At 45.2% G+C, this 20,458-nt stretch overlaps 1 protein-coding gene across 2 annotated transcripts in view; it reads right to left on the reverse strand.

The window, feature by feature from the left end:
- ACO2 (aconitase 2) overlaps positions 1-20,458 on the reverse strand; it is a 52,879-nt gene that overhangs the window by 19,170 nt on the left and 13,251 nt on the right. For both annotated transcript variants that reach the window (XM_058568271.1, XM_058568272.1), the window contains 2 exons: positions 4,477-4,613; positions 248-506 (listed from right to left, as the gene is read on the reverse strand). In XM_058568271.1, the coding sequence (XP_058424254.1) occupies positions 248-506; positions 4,477-4,613 (396 nt within the window). The remainder of the gene's footprint in view (positions 1-247; positions 507-4,476; positions 4,614-20,458) is intronic.

The raw sequence follows: 20,458 nt of genomic DNA on the forward strand, positions 1-20,458 counted from the left end.
ACCAGAAAAAAAAATCCCTTTAGTATAGTAAGATTAAGAAGGATTTTTGTTTTCTTTAGGCTTTCTCAGTATTTTCTAACATCTTCACAATGAGCGAATGGTATTTTTAGAATTAGAAAAGAGGAAAAACAAGTTTAAAAAGAAAAGACTAAACCAAAGAGCCCATTAGAATTTGGAGGCGATGCCCTAATTCAAGGACTTTGCCTGTCATCCCATGTCGCACCCGCTGTCCCCACCTTTAGCTCACCTTGGCCCGGCGCAGGTCTTTCTCACCCCCGAGCTGGGCCTCGATCAGATGGTCACAGTGGATGGTGGACGGCACAGCCACCTTGGGCAGCCCACTGCTGATGAACTGCAGCATGGCCATCTGGGCTGTGGCATCCTGCATGGCCACGCGGTCGGGCCGCAGCCGCAGGTATGTCTTGCCCCGCTCGATCTCCTGGTTGGCTGGGTCATCCAAGTGTCCGTACACAATCTTCTCCGAGAGGGTCAGAGGCCGGTTCAATCTGGGGGGAGAAGGGAGGGGGTGCCTGGTGCTGGCTGCACAATCCCCTGCCCACCCACAGCCAATCCCTCTGTGCACATGGCCACCCTGACAATGGCAGGGAGAGGAGACCCTGCACTCCATGAGGGGGGCGAGAATCGCTCCTGCTCGCTGCGGTACCTCCAGCACATGGCACAACAGCAGGCACTCACTAGGTGCTCCAAAATTACTTGATCAATTAGCGAATGACAACATCACAAGAAGTAGCAGGGTTGTTTTTTAAAGGACATTCGCTTTTCCGGCATATTAATTGCTATTATCGGATGAGCACTGATTATACGTATATCTCACCGTTTAATCATCTTGTATCCTTGTCATTTAATAAAACAACCAAGAGGCACAATGGAGGCTCAGCAGAGTGATGCTAGTAGCTCAAGTTCACAGCCAGTCTTGCCTTGGATTCTCTACTTCTTTCTGTCCACAGCCATCTCCCTTGGGCCATCAGCCCCACTAAGACACAGGGGATCCACACCAGCATCCCCCTCACCCAGTCTGCCTACCCTCCATCCACAACCCTCACCTCAGTGTTGGAGACCCGTTACCCTATTATGCTAGAGCCTTTCCCATTAGCCCCACTTGCTCTCACCCCATTAAAACAGGCATGGCTGTCAGCTCTCAGGAACAGAAACCCAGTCACCGCCTCCAGCCTCTCACTGGTCCCTGTCTTCCTAGACCCCATGTCCCAGTAGGTCCCACCCCTCCCTTCCTTGTCAGGGCCAAACTGGCAGTCCAAGCTTGGCCTTTAGGGAGGTGCAGCCCCTGCCATGCCTCAACTGCCTCCTCCTTACCAGCCTCCCTCCCGTGTAGACTGAGCTTGGTGTACATCAACCCTCAACCACCCACCCTGAGGCTCCCTGGTGACTCCCTGCTGCAGCCCACTCAACCTGGCTGCCCACACAGCACAACAGCCGCCCCTCTGCAGCCCTGGCTGGACCTCACACTCTGCCTCTCACTGTTCCCAAAGCTTAGGCCAAACTTGAGGCCTCCTGGGAAGGGGCAGAGCTCCATCCACACCCAACAAGCCAAGGAAAAAAAAAGTATCAGACTAGGGGTCAGAGGCTCTGGATTTAGACCTGACCCTATTACTAACCCCACTGTGTAACCAGAGGAGCCACTGTCCTTCTCAGGAAGCTCAACAACCCATCTTCAAAGTCCAGGGCTTGGACTGAATGAGATCATGGCTAGCACTTATATAGCAAATTACTTGTTTTTCAACAGCTTTACTGAGGTACAACTGGCGTGCAATAAACTGCACATAAAGTATAGAATATAAGTTTTGACATATGTATACACCTGTGAAATCACTACCACAATCAAGATAAGGAACACATGCATCACCCCCAAAAGTTTTCTTGTGCCCCTTTGTCATCCCTCCCTCCCGCCCCCATCCCCAAGCAACCACTGATCTGCTCTCTGTCACTTTACATTAGTCTTATCAACACACCGATAAGGAGCCAAGCAGCGTGGCTCCACTGTCCGTGCTCTTCATGCGGCCCTAGGATGTCTCTCAACAACACCTGGACACCCAGAACAGGGCCCAGCCTGTAGTAACTGTTCAATTATTATCATTATTGTTATTGCTATTACCAACATGACTCTCCTAGCAGAGCAGAGCAACTTCCTCTGCTCGTCTGGGTTCCAGCCCCTCACTTGTGAGTTTACCTAAACCCTTGAGAGCACAAGTTCCTTACGGTGCTGGCTCTGCAGGCACCAGCAGAGCAACTGGCATTCTGAAAATCTCCACAGTTCTGCTGTCATGAGAACCCTGAATAAAAATAGCCCTGGCCTGAGGTACAGCCTGCCCCATTTTGTGGCAGCATCTCCAGAAGCATGGCCCCTCTCTCTGGGCCCCAGGGGAGATAGAAAATAGCACATGGGCTTTAAAACCAAAGACCTTGACAGCAAATGCCTGAAGTTGTAGAAAAAAGCCTGACAAGGACAAAAACTTAAGGACGAGTTCACCACCGCATTTCCTTGAGGATTAACTGAGGATGGCAAAACAGGTCCTCCATGTCTGCTCTGCCTTACTGGATGACAGAGAGCCAGTTCCCAGGAACACAATTGGACCCCTTCTGTCATGGACAGAGGGTAGAGGAAAAGCCTCCTTCTAAAACATTCTGAAAACTATTTTAATCCACTAGTATCTTTTTAGAATAGCCTCACTTCTGTCTTCTTTCTCTGTGTGAGGTTTTCTCAAGCACGGCACCACTGACAGTTTGGGCCAGATGATTCTCGGTCGTGGGGGCTGTCTTCTGCATTGCAGGATGTTTAGCAGTATTATTCCCCTGGGGGACAATATCGACACCCCACCCCCAGTGAGAACCACTGTTCTATGGCAACAATGAAAACAGAACATCCCTTGTCTGTACTAATTTGGAAAATGCTGAAAGTTATTGACCTTTTCTGATTAATGCAGGGTTGGAATAAACAGGCAAAGGAAATTTTTTTTTTGGTTAATTTTACTGATAAAATGAACACCAAAAAAATTCCCAGTGCCTTAAAGGGTAGTTTTTGATTAATTTTTTAAGGCAAAGACTAAATGGTGAGTAATACTCTTTTGTCAAGTTATCTCAAAGCAAACTTCTATTTAACTCTCTTTCCATGCATGATGAAGAGCAAGGTGGAAGTGTTTTGCAGACTAAAGGAAAAGCCATCATTTTTCCACTGAGCTGTGGTCTTAGAGCTCTAAGAACAAAAAATATTGTTTCCTGGGGAAAATGTATTTGTACAAGTGCCCATATTGATGGGGACAGTGGTTCTGAACCCTGACTGCACATTAGAAGCAGCTGGGAAACTGGCCAGTGCACCTTACATTTTGATGTGCATTCCAGTCACCTGGAGATCATGTTAAACTGCTGATTCTGATTCAGTGGATCTGAAGTGGGGCCTGGGGTTCTGCATTTCTAACAAGCTTCCAGGTGATGCCAATGCTGCTGATCCACGGACCACATTTTGAGTTGTAAGGCCTACACCACCTGAATCAGATGAACGTCCTGGACATACATTAATAGGTCCTTACTATAATTAGGTGACGCTATGCTGTTGGAGATAAAGACTAACAGTCCCTACCCTTAAAACTGAAGTTAGAGACCAGAAGAGAGAAAGCAAAGAGGCAACAGAGAGAGTGTGGAATAGTGGCTAGGGCACTGGACGAGGACACAGAGGCAAGTCTCACCACTCCCTCACTGTGTGGTCTTGGGCAAGTTGCTTCTCCACCTGCGCCTGTTCTTCAGCTGTAAATGGGTACATTCATATCTGTTCTCCTACTCCCAGGTCATGGCACCAGGTGGGCAAGCATATAGCTCTGTGTGCAGTCATTCAAGTTCCAGGAGCAGTGTTGGCTGGTATGTACAATCAGCCCCCGCTCCTCATCCTGCCGTAGTATCTTATTCATCCTTCCAGTGCCAGCATCTAGCCCAGGACATGGCACACAGGACAGCAGTGCAAAGATGGCTACCATTTTACCAAATGAGGAAAGGGAGGCCCAGAAACAAGATAAGCTCAAGATCCCACTTGAGCTTCCTTCTGGGTCTCAAGCCTGAGCTCTCCCCCAGGCCTATGCACGCAAGGGGATATACAGGTATTTCTCCAGCCATTGGGCCTGGCAGATCCCAGAGGGCTGGCTCAGGGTCAGTAGTCTATCCTGGAAAGGGTGGCTGGGAGGTTCAGGCCACAGCACCAGCGTCTGAGACATTCCCTATGGCCCATATTTCCAGGATTCTTGATAACAGATTTTTCCTTGGAAGAGAGGGCAGATGGTCCACCACCAATCTGGAATGCCTTTCTTCAGCAGAGACCTTTGTATCCTAAGTGCCTTTATCCTGCCACCACCATCAGCCATCCTTCACTGAGCACCCCTACACAGCCTGAAAGGGGCAGGCAGAGGAAGCAGCACCCTTGAGCAGCCACCACAGCTACCCCTGCAGCCTTACCGTTTGCGAACAATGTTAATGTTCTTCTCTAGCAGGTCATAGCGGATATACTCGTTGGGCTCAAAGTGGCTCATGGCCACCTTGGCCCGTTGGCACAGGATGGAGGCCACATGGTACTGCCGCACACCCAGGGCTTTCTGCAGGAAGAAAGAGAACAGCAACCATCAATGGAGTACCTGGGGAGGTCCACCCGGGAGGGAGAGCACAGTGTAGTAAAAAAAAGTGAGGAATTAAATCATCAAGAGCTATTCAGTGACTGCAGCCTTCGTCTCCTCATCTGAGGCATAAGGATGATACAGCAGTCACAAGGAACACAGCCTGTGGTAGGATAAGCACAAAGGATTTATAGTCAGAATAGCTGGGATCAAAGTCAAGGTTCTATCAACTTAAGAAAATCCTCCATCATCTGAGCTCCAGAGGGGATGGGCAGTGGGGCTATAATCAGCTGTAGTGGCCACCCAGGCTTCCTGGGAAGGTTGAGGGAGAACACGTGTGGAAGTTCTCAATAAGCTGGAAAGCACTACCTGAATCGTAGCTGCTATTCCACCTGCACTGTAAGTTCTTGAGGCTTGGGATCAAGCCTTATCTGTCTTATTTCTCTCTGGATCTGGGCTACCTGGCAAATGTTAGAGAGTCAATAAGTAATTGTTGAATAGATGAAAAAATCAATGAGGAAACCCTGTGCAGGAGCTTTGGATGTTCCTTCGTTGCTTCAAAACGTGGTGCCTAACTCCCCTCCTCCTGAATGTGCAGCGGACTGACTGACCGACTTCTGACGGATAGAATGAGGCACAAGTGAGGCTAGTGACCTCCGAGGGCAGGCCATAAAAAGGATGGCTTCTTCCTGGCTCTCTCTTTCTTTGATTGCTCTGGACATTCACCATGTTGTTAAGACATTTAAGCAGCCCTGGGAGAGGCCCACGTAGAGATGAATGGAGGCCTCTTGCCAATAACCAGCACCACCTTGCCAGGTGTGTGAGTGCACCATTTTGCTAGCGAGTGCTCCGGTCCCAGTCCAAGCTGTCAGATAACCGCAGTCCTGGCTGATAGCTGGACTGACGGACCCCGAGCTAGAACCACACAGCCAATCCACTTCCAAATTCCTAGCCCAGGGAAACTGTAAGACAGAAATATTTATCGTTGTTTTAAGCCTCTAAGTTTGGGAGCAATTTGTTATGCAGTAATAGATGAATGATTGTTACGATAGGGTATTAGTTAATTTTAAACTGTGACAACCTTTACAAGGTTGATCAGGGAAGAATAAACGAACCCAAAGAAATGACAGAGGGAAAGGAACAGCTGCTTCCCTTCTAGGTGGTGGTCCCTGTCTAGGGGTCATACCCCTGGGTAAGGGAAGAGCCTAAGGCTCCTTTCTTTACGTCACCTGGCCATTTAAATCAAAACTGCCAACCTCAGCATCTGAACCAGTACAAGTGCCACTTGTACTGGCACTTCACAACCGCCACTCCCTGCTTCGGTCACTCAGTAGTGAGACCCCATTAGAAAACAGCACCACCCACCTACCCACCACAGCAGGAGGGATCTCCCCAGTGAAGAATTCAGATCCATTTGCCCTACAGCTCAAAACGCACCAAGGGATCAACACTGTCTGCCTCATGGTAGAGGTGAGGAACCCACCAATGACACATCAAAGGACTTTCAACAGCCTGTGCACAGGAAGAATGTGCCACACTGCAGCTACGACCGCGCTTCTACAGTGGGGGGCCCAGGGCACAGCAGTAGAGCGAGGAGACCTGGGCTTAAGTCTGGCATGCCATTTACCAACTGAGTCAGCTTAGACAACTCACCTCTCTGAGGACTCATTTCCTCACAGAACTGTTGTGAGGACTAGGAGCGATTAAATAAAGTACTTGGCAGAGTTTCTATCATTACCCCTGTGCATTTATAAGCATACACTCAGCCCCTCTGTGTTTTTCACACAAATGAGAAACTATACAAGTTGTTCTGCAACTTGCTTTTTTCCATTTGTCAACATATCTTAGGTATCTTCCAATATCTATATACGGATCTCTCTCTCTCTTTTTGTAAATTCACTGCCCCAAGTTTCAGTTTCCACAGACAAAAAAATGAATGTAACAATACCTAATGTCTGGACCAGTAGGCAAAACAAGTAATTGTAATCATAATTATAGCATAGAGAAAAGCTAAAGTTAGGGGCCGGCCCGGTGGCGCAAGCGGTTAAGTGCACACGTTCCGCTGTGGCGGCCCGGGGTTCGCCGGTTCGGATCCCGGGTGTGCACCGACGCACCGCTTGTTAAGCCATGCTGTGGCGGCGTGCCATACAAAGTGGAGGAAGATGGGCATGGATGATAGCCCAGGGCCAGTCTTCCTCAGCAAAAAAAGAGGAGGATTGGCATTGGATGTTAGCTCAGGGCTGGTCCTCCTCACAAAAAAAAAAAAAAAAAGGTAAAGTTAATCTATGGACACATATTAATACCTAAAAACAGGCTTAAAAAACAATGCTGATTGGGAAAAAAAGGACAAAATAATATGCCCATATAGAATATAACATGGGCAAAAAAAGACTATTGATTAACGCCTAGTATGAGTTGAGCACTGTGCTAAGCTCTCTGCGTGCATTACATCATCTAATCTTCACAGCCACCCAGTGAAGCGGCTCCTATGCTTAGCCTATTTTCCAAGAGAGGAAACTGAGGCTTGCAGGGAGTGACCAAGGCCACAGAGTAGCAAGTAGGACCTGAATCCAGCCTGACTGACCCTCTTACCTGCTGTTGCCCCAGGCAAGTATGTAACTCCCTAAGCCTTCCCCCCAAAATGGAGGTAAACTCCACAGTGTTAATAACAAATGAAATCATCTACATGCTCAATCCATAACCACAGTGCTGCTCTGCTTTCCAATCATGTGAAAACATCTGTGCATAACAGCCAGCACTGTCCAAGAGGACTTCCTGCCGTGATGGACACGTTCTAGATCTACACTGTCCAATACAGGAGCCACTAGCCACACGTGGCTACTGAGCACTTGAAGTGTGGTGAGTGCGACTGAGGAGGAGAATTTTTAATGTTATTCAATTTTAATTAATTTAAAATTAAGTGCCATATGGTACAGCTCAGGTTTATACACTAATAAGGATGGAAAGGGAGTGCTTAGACTGACTTCAAAGGCAAGGACACCATGTATCATTCATTCACAGACCTCATATATCTCACGTGTAAAATGGAGACTAGGCTATAGGTGCCCTCCCCACCCCCACTTAGAGTGAAAACAGCCATTACTTATTAAGCACCTGCTCTGTGCCAAGCACTTTCTGTGCCCAATTTTAAATTCCCATAACAAGGGTGCCAGGTAATTGTTGTTTTCTGGTCTTATGGATGTGGAACCTGAAGATGAGGAAGGTTAACTCAGAAGTCGTATACCTGGTGAGCAGTGAATGGAGGATGCAAGCGCAGGTGTGTCTTTTTCTGAGATGGGCCAACTCCCCTGGATTCTGCTCCTCTCTTCCCTCACATAGGCCACCCTCTCCCACCGAAGGCAGCACAGCATGATGGTTCAGACTAAAGAACTGTAGTCAGACTGCCTAACCCAGCAACACCACTAACCTGCTGTGACCCTGGACGAGTTATTCAGCCTCCCCAAGCCTTAGTTTCCCCACAGAGAAAATAGAGATAAACTTCACAGTGTTAACATCAAATGACATAATCTACTTAAGTGCCTGGCACAGAACCTGTTCATATAATATGTGCTCAATACATGTTGTATTGTAATATTTCCCTTCACAGAGGAGACAGATGCAAAATTTGATGCGGTGAAGCTGTGTTCCCTCTCTGGATACTGGCAGAAGGAGCAGGCCTCTTCTTATTTTGCTTACTGCAAACACAGCTTTAAAGGCTCTTTTGGTTGATCAGCATTTTTCAGAAGCCGTAGCTTATCTGGGCCTTTGGCATTCCTGACTCCCTTCTGATGAATTCCAGCTGCTGTAGTATTTCTCCTTGGTTCCTTGCCCTCCTTCCAACTTTGGTCAAGTCATTCTAAAAATCTAAGCTAATATCTTCAGGGGCATCTCTTTCGTCTCTCCTTCAGATTACCTGCAATTTGTTAGAATTTGCCTTGGAAAGCCTTTCATCCCTCTGAAACCCCTTCTGCTTATCAGGTCCTCCTCTGCAATGGGATCTCATCTATTCAGTTTCTGAATAACTCAGAATGTGCCTTCCTCAAAGGCACCAAACATATTGAACTTACTTGGCCAGTAAACATTCCATAGGGATCTGCCACAGGGCCTTTGTACATGCTATTTCTTCTGCTTAGAATGTTCTCTGCACATCCTCATTCTAAATCTGCCCTTTGTCAAAGTAACTCTCATTGATCCTTCAAGTTCCAAATTAATTTCACTTTCTTAGGGAATTCTTCCTGAACTCCCAGCCCAATCAGAGCCTCCTATTATATATGCGCATTTACTACTTTTTTTTGTTGGTGGTGGTGAGGAGGATTGTCCCTGAGCTAACAACCGTGCCAATCTTCCTCTATTTTGTATGTGAGACGCCATCACAGCACGGCTTGATGAGTGGTATGTAGGTCCATGTCTAGGATCCAAACTCGTGAACCCCAGGTTGCCGAAGTGGAGCACATGAACTTAACTACTATGCCACTAGGCCGGCCCTCATTTACTACTTCTTGACATTCACTCATGAGATATCTGTCTCCACTAGTTCATAAGCTCCACTAGGGGAGAGATTGCATCTGTTTATTCATAACTAAATCTCCCATGCCTGAACACCAGGTCTGATACACCTGAGGTGCTACATAAATATCAGTTAAACCAAGGAATGTTGTTTCTACTTGACCAAGCAGCTCCTCTTTATTGAGTAGGGTTAAATACAGAGCAGGTTAGGTTAACCTTGTGAGTGCAAACAGGTGACAAGACAAATCAATAATTTACCAGTCTCTGATACTTTTGGTTAGAGTGTAAACAGGTTCAACATTTTTGAAAGACAATTAGGCAATGCCTATTAAAATGTAAAATGTCTGTACTTTTTGATCAGGTTTCTCTCTTCCAGGAAGGTATCTCATAAAAATACTCAAAGAAACGAGCATTGAGACAGGCAAGGACGTTCTCTGCAGCACTGTTTTTAAGAGAACAACCCAACTGTCCAAAAATAGGGCACCAATTGAATAAATTCTGGTTCATCCACCAAGAAATGACATTCTACAGCTGTTTAAAAAGAATAAGATAGTGGTGGTGGTCCCACAACATTGTCAATGTAAATAATGCCACTGAATTGAACACTGAAAAATGGTTAAAATGTCAAATTTTATGTTATATATATCTTACCATAATTTTTTAAAAAAGAGAATAAGATAGTTCTACCTTTACTGGCAGGGAAAAACTATGACACATTCAGTAAAAATAATAAGTAGCAAAATAATACTATAGTATGAGCCCATTTCTGTATAATAGTAGTAGTAATAAATGTAAATGTGTTTAGAAAAAAATTGAAATGATATGCCTAAATGTTCACAGCAATTATCTCTAGGATTAGAATTACAGGCACTTTTACTTTCTAGGCTAAGTATTTCTGTAACTTTTAAATGTTGCATGATATAGATGAGTTCCTTTTGTAAGCAGGAAAAAGAATGAACAAGGCAAATAGATGCAGAAAAGCATGTGACTGTGGTGTACTGTAGCACAATTGTTTACTGGCAATTTGACAATAATTAACAGTGTTCTGGTTTTTTAAAATGTGCAAACCCTTTGTTTCAGCAAGTTAACTTACAGGAATTTATCATTAATAAGGAAAAGGAAATAAATGTACTTTATACTACTTTATACTAGAGGGATCTGGTTACCACCACCTTAACCCAGAGACCAAACTCAGCATCCCCAACAGCAAAACTCTCTGACATTCACGCCTCCTGATGGGAGAGTATCACCTATGAAGAATTCGTGTCAAAAAATGTTTAACTGGGGCCGGCCCCGTGGCTTAGCAGTTAAGTGCGCGCACTCCACTGCTGGCAGCCCGGGTTCAGACCCCGGGCGGTCACCGACACACTGCTTTCCGGCCATGCTGAGGCCGCGTCCCACATACAGCAACTAGAAGGATGTGCAACTACGACATACAACTATCTACTGGGGCTCTGGGGAAAAAGAAGTAAATAAATAAATAAATCTAAAAGGATGTGCAACTATGACATACAACTATCTACTGGGGCTTTGGGGAAAAAAAAAAAAATGTTTAACCTGAGTCTAAGCAAGCTTTGGGACCTTACCTCCAGTTTAAGGGAAATGCAGGGAATAAAAGAACAATCAATCAAATCTAGAATGGACATCCCATAAGAAAACTGGCCTGGTCTCTCCAAAAAGTCAATGTCATGGGGAAGAAAGGTGTTGGGGCGGGGGTGTAGGGGGAAGGGCTGTTCTAGATTAAGAGAGACTAAAAAAGTTAAACCAATGCAATGTGTAAATTTTTATTAGATCCTGATTTGGAAAAAGACAGCTACCAAAGACATTTTTGGGAGAATAGATAATGATATTGTAGTTATATAGCCAACTGACTTTTGTGTGTGCGTGAGGAAGATTAGCCGTGAGCTAACATCCGATGCCAGTCCTCCTCTTTTTGCTGAGGAAGACTGGCCCTGGACTAACATCCGTGCTCATCTTCCTCTACTTTATATAGGACACCGCCACAGCATGGCTTGACAAGCGGTGCGTCGGCGCGTGCCCAGGATCCGAACCCCCGAGCCCTGGGCCGCCGCAGCAGAGCGCGTGCACTTAACTGCTGCGCCACCGGGCCAGCCCCCAATTGACTTATTCTTAAGAGATGCTGAAGTTTTTAGGAATGAAGTGTCACAATGCCTTCAATTGCTTTTGAAATGATCCAGAAAAAAATAATGAAAAATATATATATGAAGCAATAAGACAAAATGTTAGTAACTGTTCAATCTAGATGGTAGGCATATGGGTCTTCTTTGTACTATCTTCAATTTTTCCTTATGTGTAAAAATTCTGTAAATGTGTAATTTAACCATTAATTATGGTTAAATCCATATGCTAGAATTATGGTTTAAATTTCCTTCTTGACTATGTTTTCCAAATTTTCTACAAATGACTAGTTATAATGCTTATTATAACTAGACAGAATATAACCAACATTAACTTTTTATTAAAAATTAAATGCTCACGGGCTGGCCAGGTCGTGTAGTGATTAAGTTCACACGTTCCACTTCGGTGGCCCGGGGTTTGCGGGTTTGGATCCCAGGTGCAGACCTACAAACCGCGCATCAGGCCATGCTGTAGGAGCATCACATATACAAAATGGAGGACGACTGGCACAGATGTTACCTCAGGGCCAATCTTCCTCACCAAAAAACAAAAAAAAATTAAATGCTCAGAACCAAAGATATTCTTGCAGACTGCTTGTTGCAGATTAAAAGCAAACTGATTCAATCTTTTCATAAAGCAGCCTATCAATATGAAGCCTACAGCAACATCCATACCCTTTGACCCACTAATTCCATATCTAAGAATGTATCCTTAAGAAATAATTCTAAATATGAAAATGATACAATATATGCACTACTATTTATAATTGCTAAAATTGAAAGCAACTTAACATGTTGACATATAGATGTATAAATTCCGCCTCAGTAGGAATCATCATTTTAAGTAATAAGTTGCAACACAGAAAACTGTCCGTTATAATAATGTATGAAAAAGTAGGATACAAGTCACATACACACTGATTACAATGCTATAAAACTAATGTTCACAGGGGAAAATAGACTGAAAGGAAATGCACTAACATTATAAAAAAATGTTTGAGTTAAGATGGGAAAATCATTTTCTCCTATAATTCCCCAAATTTGTATTAAGGTAATATTATGTGGTTGAAAAGAGATTGACAGCAAGCTGTTTTCAGTTGGTGTAGAGAGAGCCAAAGTCCCCTAGTGTCTCTATACTTTTGGCCTTGAACCCCAATTTTGCAATCCAACATTCGGGTGAGAGTACCACACTCAGAGAGCCAAAGAGCCAGAATGTGACTGCCCCATGGGTCATTTCCCTGTGTGCGGTTTGGTGGACAGCAAAAGCCCCCACGTGACAGAAGGTGGTGGGGGCCAAGAGAGAACATTCAGGGCTTAGGAGTCCAGAGATCTGGCCTCCTCGCTCAGCCACTATGTACCCTTGTAAAGTAATCTAGCCACTGTGTGCCTCCTTTTCCATTTCTAAAAAATGGGAGAAGGGCATCATTCCAGCTGCATCAAAATCACCTGGGAGGTTTCATAAACACTCAGCTCTCGGCCCTACCACTCCCAGACCTCTCCCATCAGTCACCAGAGGAGGAGCCTAAGCATCGGTAAGAATGACCAGGTTACTCTGATGCAGCCATGTCTGGGAACCACTGGACTAGATGTTCTCCAAAGTTCTTTCCAGCTCAGTCATTCTATAAATATTCCTCCCCAGGAAGCAGGCTCTCAGATAAACTCATTTATTCCTCAAAGGCCCAGAGGAAAGTGTAGCAATGTCAGAATAGATTTATCTGTACCAAGGAAGAAAGCTCCCAGAGCTCAGGCCTTTGTGGACTAGCCACAGCCTTGGCCTTCATTTACACACAGGTGAGGATGCAACAATATGCATATATGCATACATAAAACGCAACCCAGTACGGTGTCACGGAAAGGCACTGGATTCAGAATGCTACCTGCTTATTATTGGCCCCCTATTATATGGTCAAACTGCTTACTCTTTCTATTTTAAAATACTTACAAAATAGGCAGAATAGTCCCTGTCTAGTCTACCTCATTTAACAAACAATGCGGGGGCCAGCCCCGTGGCATGGTGGTTAAGTCCGGCGCACTCCACTTTGGTGGCTCGGGTTCTCAGGTTCGGATCCTGGGCACAGACCTACACCACTTATCAGCCATGCTGTGGTGGTGACCCACATACAAAATAGAGGAAGACTGGCATAGATGTTAGCTCAGGGCTAATTTCCTCACACACACACAAAAAATTAAAGCAAACAAAGGACACATTCCTAGGTGCCAAACACTGTTACCACACGGCTTCCAAACTTTTTCAAGTTAAGGCCCATGAACAAAATAATTCATTTTGGACATCACAGGTAGGTAAACAGACCAGGCTGCTACTGGGAAGCAACTAGCAGGCCGGGGTTAGGAGGGTCATGATCCGCACACCTGTATCCCATTTGCTACAGTACACCTGAGGAAAGTTTCACTGTACCATACTACACTCTACACCACCACCACGCAGTCTCTACCCTCAAGATCACAGTCTGATGGGATAAGAGAGGAAAATAAAAAGTGCAGTAGCTTGCTATTGTACACATCAGGTCCAAGGTTCACTGAAGGCATGGAAGTACGAGTGGTCGAATAAAAAAGAGGCCAAGACCTTCTCAGGGTTCAAACAAGACCGTCATGTTTGAGTTCAAGTTCAAAAAAATTGGGTACAGATGCAAAAGCCAGACAGAGAGAATGAGTGACTCGCTCAAAATCACATGGCATTTCTGGAGTCATCAAGGAAGGAGGAAGTCATTCAAAGTCCAGTGTACCCCCATGAAGCCACGTCAGAGAGACAATCCCAGCAACATCCAAATATTGGCCATAGGATGTTCTGAGCTAAAAGGAGCCTTAGAGAGGAGACTTTCAAATTTTGACTGAGAATACACATGCACAAAATACATTTTATGTTGTGATCCAGCCCACAGGTTTGCCAGAATGGTGTGTGCAACTGAAACAAAAGTTTCCCTAAACAATACTTGCCACGTGCAATGCACGCTGATACTTTTTATTCTTTATTATTATTATTATTTTTTGTGAGGGAGATTAGCCCTGAGCTAACATCCGTGCCCATCTTCCTCTACTTTATATGTGGGACACCTGCCACAGCATGGCTCGATAAGCAGTGTGTAGGTCCGTGCCTGGGATCCAAACCTATGAACCGTGGGCCACTGAAGGGGAGCATGCAAACTTAACCACTACACCACCGGGCCGGCCCTCTATTATTATTTTTATTGTGGTAAAATACACATAGTCAGCCCTGGTGGTTGAGTGGTTAAGATTCAGCGATCTCACCACTGTGGCCTGGGTTCGTTTCCAGTCAGGAACCATATCACCCATCTGTCGGTTGTCATACTGTGGTGGCTGTGTGTTGCTGTGATGCTGAAAGCTATGCCACTGGTATTTCAGATACCAGGAGGGTCACTCATGGTGGACAGGTTTCAGCAGAGCTTCCAAACTAAGACAGACTAGGAAGAAGGACCTGGCCACCTACTTCTGAAAAATGTGGCCATGAAAACCCTATGAATAGCAGCAGAGCATTATCTGAGCACCAGAAGGTGGAGAGGATGGCACAAAAAGACTGGGCAGGGTTCTACTCTGCTGTACACAGGGTCACTAGCAGTTGGAATCAACTGGACAGCACTAACAAAAAAAATATACATAAAAGTTACCATTATAACTATTAAAGTATACAATTCAGTACATTCACAATGTTGTGCAATCATCACCACTATCTAGTTCCAGAACTTTTTATCACCCCAAAAGCAAACCCCATACCCATAAAGCAGTTGCTCCTATTCTCTTCACTCTCCTCGCCCCAGCCTCTGGCAACCACTAGTCTGCTTTCTCTGTCTATGGATTTGTCTATTCTAGATATTTCATATAAATGGAGTCATACAAGAGGTGGCCTTTTGTGTTTGGCTTTTTTCACTTAGCATTCTACATTATCTTTTTAGGGAGGCAAGTTGAACTCCGTTAATTTCATGATCCAGTAACAGGTCAACATAGGCAGTTTGAAAAACAATACCTTAGAGAAGTTCCAACTTAAAAAAATTAGTTACAAATGTCCAAGCCAAACAGTGACATCAAATGACTTGCTCCCAGTCATCCCGGGCATCTGCAGAGCATCATCAAGCTCTCTGCAGCATTCCGTCTACTGCACCAGAGGCAGCCAAACCCCTGCCCACCCCCTTGGTGCCTGTCTGCACATAACTACCCACCAGCAAAATGGGAAAAATAAGGACAACATAGCAAGTTTTTTAAAAAGTCAGATTTATTAAATCTAAAGTGTGTCCTTTGTTCTGAATCTTTCCCTTCTATAACTGGTGTTAAAAGCCATTTCTTTTAACAAATAATGGTGATAGGAGATGGTGATTTGGGTTGGTTTTTTTGTTTTTTGTTATTGTTGTTTTTGTGTCCTTACTTGGAGAAATTTAAAACCTGCAACCCCATGTTGATCCTCCCAATTCTGTGTGCGCATTTTGGTGCCCTCTATCATGCAACTTGCTCAGAACACAACTGTCTTTAGGGGGCAGTAGCAGTCATTGGAGAAGGAAGATACAATGAGGAAGAAAAAGCTACTATTTTAATTTTACCCTTAGAACCTCAGTAACAGCCAGAAATATAAGAAGTGACTAGCATGGCTGACCCTGGGGAGAGACATCTATCTTCACTGTCATTCTCTCCAACTCTACTACCTCTCACCAACAAACCTTACTCATTCGTCCATCCATCAAATAGTTATTGAGTGACTATGGGTCCCAGGCACTGTTCCAGGCACTGGGGATACAGCAGCAAACAAAATCATCCACTACTCCCTGCCCTCCTGGGACTGACATTCCAGGGGCTTAGAGGAAGGACGGACAGTGAAACAAATAGAGGCAGAGACACAAGTAAAACCTCACTCAAATGTTGATAAGTATCACGAGAGATAATAAAGCAGGGGTAATGGGAAAGGTGCAATTTAAAATAGGACAGTTGGGGGCTGGCCCCATGGCTTAGCGGTTAAGTGCGCGCGCTCCGCTACTGGCGGCCCGGGTTCGGATCCCGGGTGCGCACCGACGCACCGCTTCTCCGGCCATGCAGAGGCCGCGTCCCACATACAGCAACTAGAAGGATGTGCAACTGTGACATACAACTATCTACTGGGACTTTGGGGAGAAAAAGGGAAAAAAAAAAAAAAGGAGGAGGATAGGCAATAGACGTTATCTCAGGGCCGGTCTTCATCAGCAAAAAGAGGAGGATTGGCATGGATGTTAGCTCAGGGCTAATTTTCCTCACACACACACACACAAAATAAATAAAAAAATAAAATAAAATAAAATAGGATAGTTGGGAAAGGCTTCAGTGAAAAGGTGACACTGAACAATGACCTGACAAAAGGTGCAAGCCAATCTACAGATATCTGAAGGAAGAGCATTCCAGACAGAAATTATAAGGGTCCTCTAAAGTGAGGTGGCACTTGCGTTCAAAGAACAGCAAGGAGAGATATTTGTACACCCACCTTGAGAGCAGCATTATTCATAACAGCCCAAAAGTGGAAGCAACCCAAGAGCCCACTGACAGATGAATGGACAAATAAAATGTGGTACATACATACAATGGAATATTATTCAGCCTTAAAAAGGAGTTTTGAAAGCCTAAAAAATTTTGATGGGGCTGGCCTGGTGGCGCAAGAGGTTAAGTTCGTGCGCTCTGCTTCGGCGGCCCAGGGTTCATAGGTTCCAATCCCGGGCGCAGACCAATGCACCACTTGTCAAGCCATGCTGTGGCGGCGTCCCATATAAGATAGAGGAAGATGGGCACAGATGTTAGCCCAGGGCCAATCTTCCTCAGCAAAAAAGAGGAGGATTGGCATTGGATGTTAGCTCAGGGCTGATCTTCCTCACAAAAAAAAAAAAAATTTTAACACTGGGGCTGGCCCGGTGGCATAGTGGTTAAGTTCACACACTGCACTTTGGCAGCCCAGGGTTTGCAGTTTTGGATCCCAGGCGCAGACCTACACCCTGCTCATCAAGCCATGCTATGGCGGCATCCCACATACAAAATAGAGGAAGACTGCCACAGATGTTAGCTTAGAGCCAATTTTCCTCACCAAAAAAAAAAATTCTGACACTACAATATGGATGAACCTTGAAGACATTACGCTAAGTGAAATAAGCCAGTTACAAAAGGACAAATACTATATGATTTCACTTCTATCAGGTACCTAGAGGAGTCAAATTCATAGACAGAAAACAGAATGGTGGTTGCCAGGGGCTGGTGGGGAGGGGAGATAGGGAGTTAGTGTTTAATGGGTACAGAGTCTCAGCATGGGATGATGGAAAAGTTCTGGAGATGGATGATGGTGATGGTTGCACAACATTGTGAAAGTACTTGATGCCACTCAACTCTACACTTAAAAATGGTTTAAATGGTAATTTTAAAAATTAAAAAATACATAGAAAAAAAAAGAACAGCAAGGAGGTCAGTGTGGCCAGAATAAACAAGGGTGTGTTCCGTGAGAGATGAGATCAGAGGTAGCAGGGAATCAGACTGTATAGGACCCTGTAGAATAAAGAGTCTGACTTCACACTGACTGAGATGAGAAGCTAATGGAGAATTCTGACCAGGAATGACATGCTCTGACTTATTTACAAGGATCATTCTGGCTGCTGTATATAGAACAGAAGGAAGCAGGGAGACCAGGCAGGGGGTCAACGCAACAGCTGGGTGAAAGATGATGGTGACTTGGACCCTTGCGCCAGAATGACAGTGGTGGAGGCGTGGGGAAGGGGATGGAGCCTGGATATAGTCTTTTTTTTTTTTTTTTTTGCAGGGAAAGATTCACCCTGAGCTAACATCTGTTGCCAATTTCTTTTTTGTTTCCCTTCCCAAAGCCCCAGTGCATGGTTGTATATCCTAGTTGTAAGTCCTTCTAGTTCTTCTATGTGAGCTGCCACCACAGCATAGCAATTGACAGATGGGTGGTGTGGTTCTGCAACCAGGAAATGAACCCAACCCACCGAAGTGGTGAGAGCACCGAACTTTAACCACCAGGCAATCAGGGCTGGCTCATGGCTATATTCTGAAGGAAGTAACAACAGGATTTGCCGGCAAATTGGCCAACGGGGATGAGGGAAGAGTCAAGAATATCCCTGAGGTTTTGGGCCTGAGTAACTGGAAGAATGGAGTTGCTATAAACTGAAATGGGGAAGGCAACAGGAAAAGCAGGCTTGGGGGTGAGACCAGGAGTTTGGTTATGGTCATTTGCCTATCTGACACCCAAGCACAGATGTCAAGTTGGCAGCTGGATTCTCATCCTAGGTCCCATCCCTGTAGAACTCTGCTAATTAAATGGTTCATCTAGAATCAGAGATTATTAGGACCCAAGGTGAGCCCAGATCACCAAGTATTTTTTCTTCATTTGACAGATGAAGAAATGAATGCCCAAGGTCACATACCTAGCTAATAGCAGTCTGGAGAACTCAAGCCACTCAATTTTCAAGTCAATGCTTTTTCCACCACACTACGTCCCTAATTTAAACTAAGGTGTTACCGATTCATTAAACAAGTATTTATCCAGCCCTAGACTTTGTGCTGTGGTATCTGAATTAATCAGATAAGTAAGACAGACACAGTCCCTGCCCTTGTTGAGCTTACAGTTTGGTGGAGAAGACAGATATCAAGTAATCACTCAAGGGACTATGTCAGCAGCTCTGTAAGAGAAGTCCTATGAAGGAGAACTAAGCAGCTCTCACAGTTTAAAGCTGGAGGACCTAATCTAGACTGGGGGAAGGGATTCTCCAAGAAAGCAGTATCTAACCTGAGAACTGAAACTTTACTAGGAGTTAGCCAGGCAAATAAAATAGGGTTTATGGGAAGGAGTCTAGGGATTCTGGCAGGCAGAGAACAGCATGTGCAAAGGCACCGTGGCAGGAAAGTACTTGTAACTGAAAGAAGAAAGAGAGGTCAGCTTGGCTGGAGCAAAGTGAGCAAAGTGCAGTGGAAATGGCAGAAAATAAGGCTAAGAGATAAAATGAGCCAGGTATCATGAGAGACTCTGTAGGTGTAGGTGAAAAGCACCATAGCAACCTTGAGCCACAGCTTATTGGAGTCTTGGTAGTACACCTTGTGATCCCCTCGGAACACCAGAGGATGGGAGGCCTCTAAGGAGCTGCTGTGAGGCCCTCTCCCACTTGCTTCTTATCTCCCCTGGGAGGCTGCCATGAGACAGTTTCTCCTCGCCTCCCAGGACCTGATGAGGTATGGAGCTTTCTGCCAAGGACCCTTCAGACTCGAGCTGCAGAATATAAACCCCCTTAGCTGCAACAGGGTGCTCACAACTTACATGCAGCCATCAGCTCCTTCTGTTTCGGTGTCGTCCTTTTTGGTGTGTGGGACGAGGACCCAGGGAACCAGCACCTTTGACTTCGTCTTCCTGTCGCTGTCTATGTAAGTAATGAATCGTCTGTATATGAGAGTGGCTCACGGTACCTTTACTGGTCCAGTCAGTCAGGCCTTGACCTTGTCTTGTAACTGTGTGTGAGCTTTACAGGAGGACATGTTAAATGTTTAACTTGATCCTAAAAGCAATGGGAAGCCACTGAAAGTTTAGGCAGGATCATGACTGAATCAGATTTGCATTTTCAAAAAAAAGAAAAAAAATCACTGTGGCTGCTCTGTAGATAATGCATTCAAGAAGGGCAAAAGTACAAGAGGTTGATGGTGGCTTTTCACGTAACCTCTGTCCTCCAGGAAAGACGTTTGTATTTTACCACTTGAGCACCTACTACGTGCCAAGCAATAGGCCACAGACACCAAGAAGAGTAAGACAGCCCCTACACTGATATACCTTAGTCTGGCCAAGATCAGCATGCAAATGCAACCTATGTGGAGAAGGAAGCACACACCAGGGGATGGAGGGCAGCAGAGGGAACAGTTAACTCTGCTTGGGAGGCCCAGGGAAGGCTTCACTGAGCAGGGCTGTGGAGTATAAATAGGAGTTTGCAATGCACTAAAAGAGGACAGACAGTATGTAAAAAGATACAGAATCATCAAGTTTAGTGTGCAGGAGCTACAAAGCACTCAAGCTGGTGGGGGTAAAGACAAAGCAGAAAATGGTGCAAGGTCAGGCTGGAAACCCAGCAGGGCCAGGAGGGTGTGGTTCACCATCCCAAATTATAACCTGTGGTTTACAAGAGGCAACACGGCACAGAAAGAACTTAGGCA

The sequence above is a fragment of the Diceros bicornis genome, chromosome 25 (assembly GCF_020826845.1).
Source record: "Diceros bicornis minor isolate mBicDic1 chromosome 25, mDicBic1.mat.cur, whole genome shotgun sequence".
Lineage (NCBI taxonomy): Eukaryota > Metazoa > Chordata > Mammalia > Perissodactyla > Rhinocerotidae > Diceros > Diceros bicornis.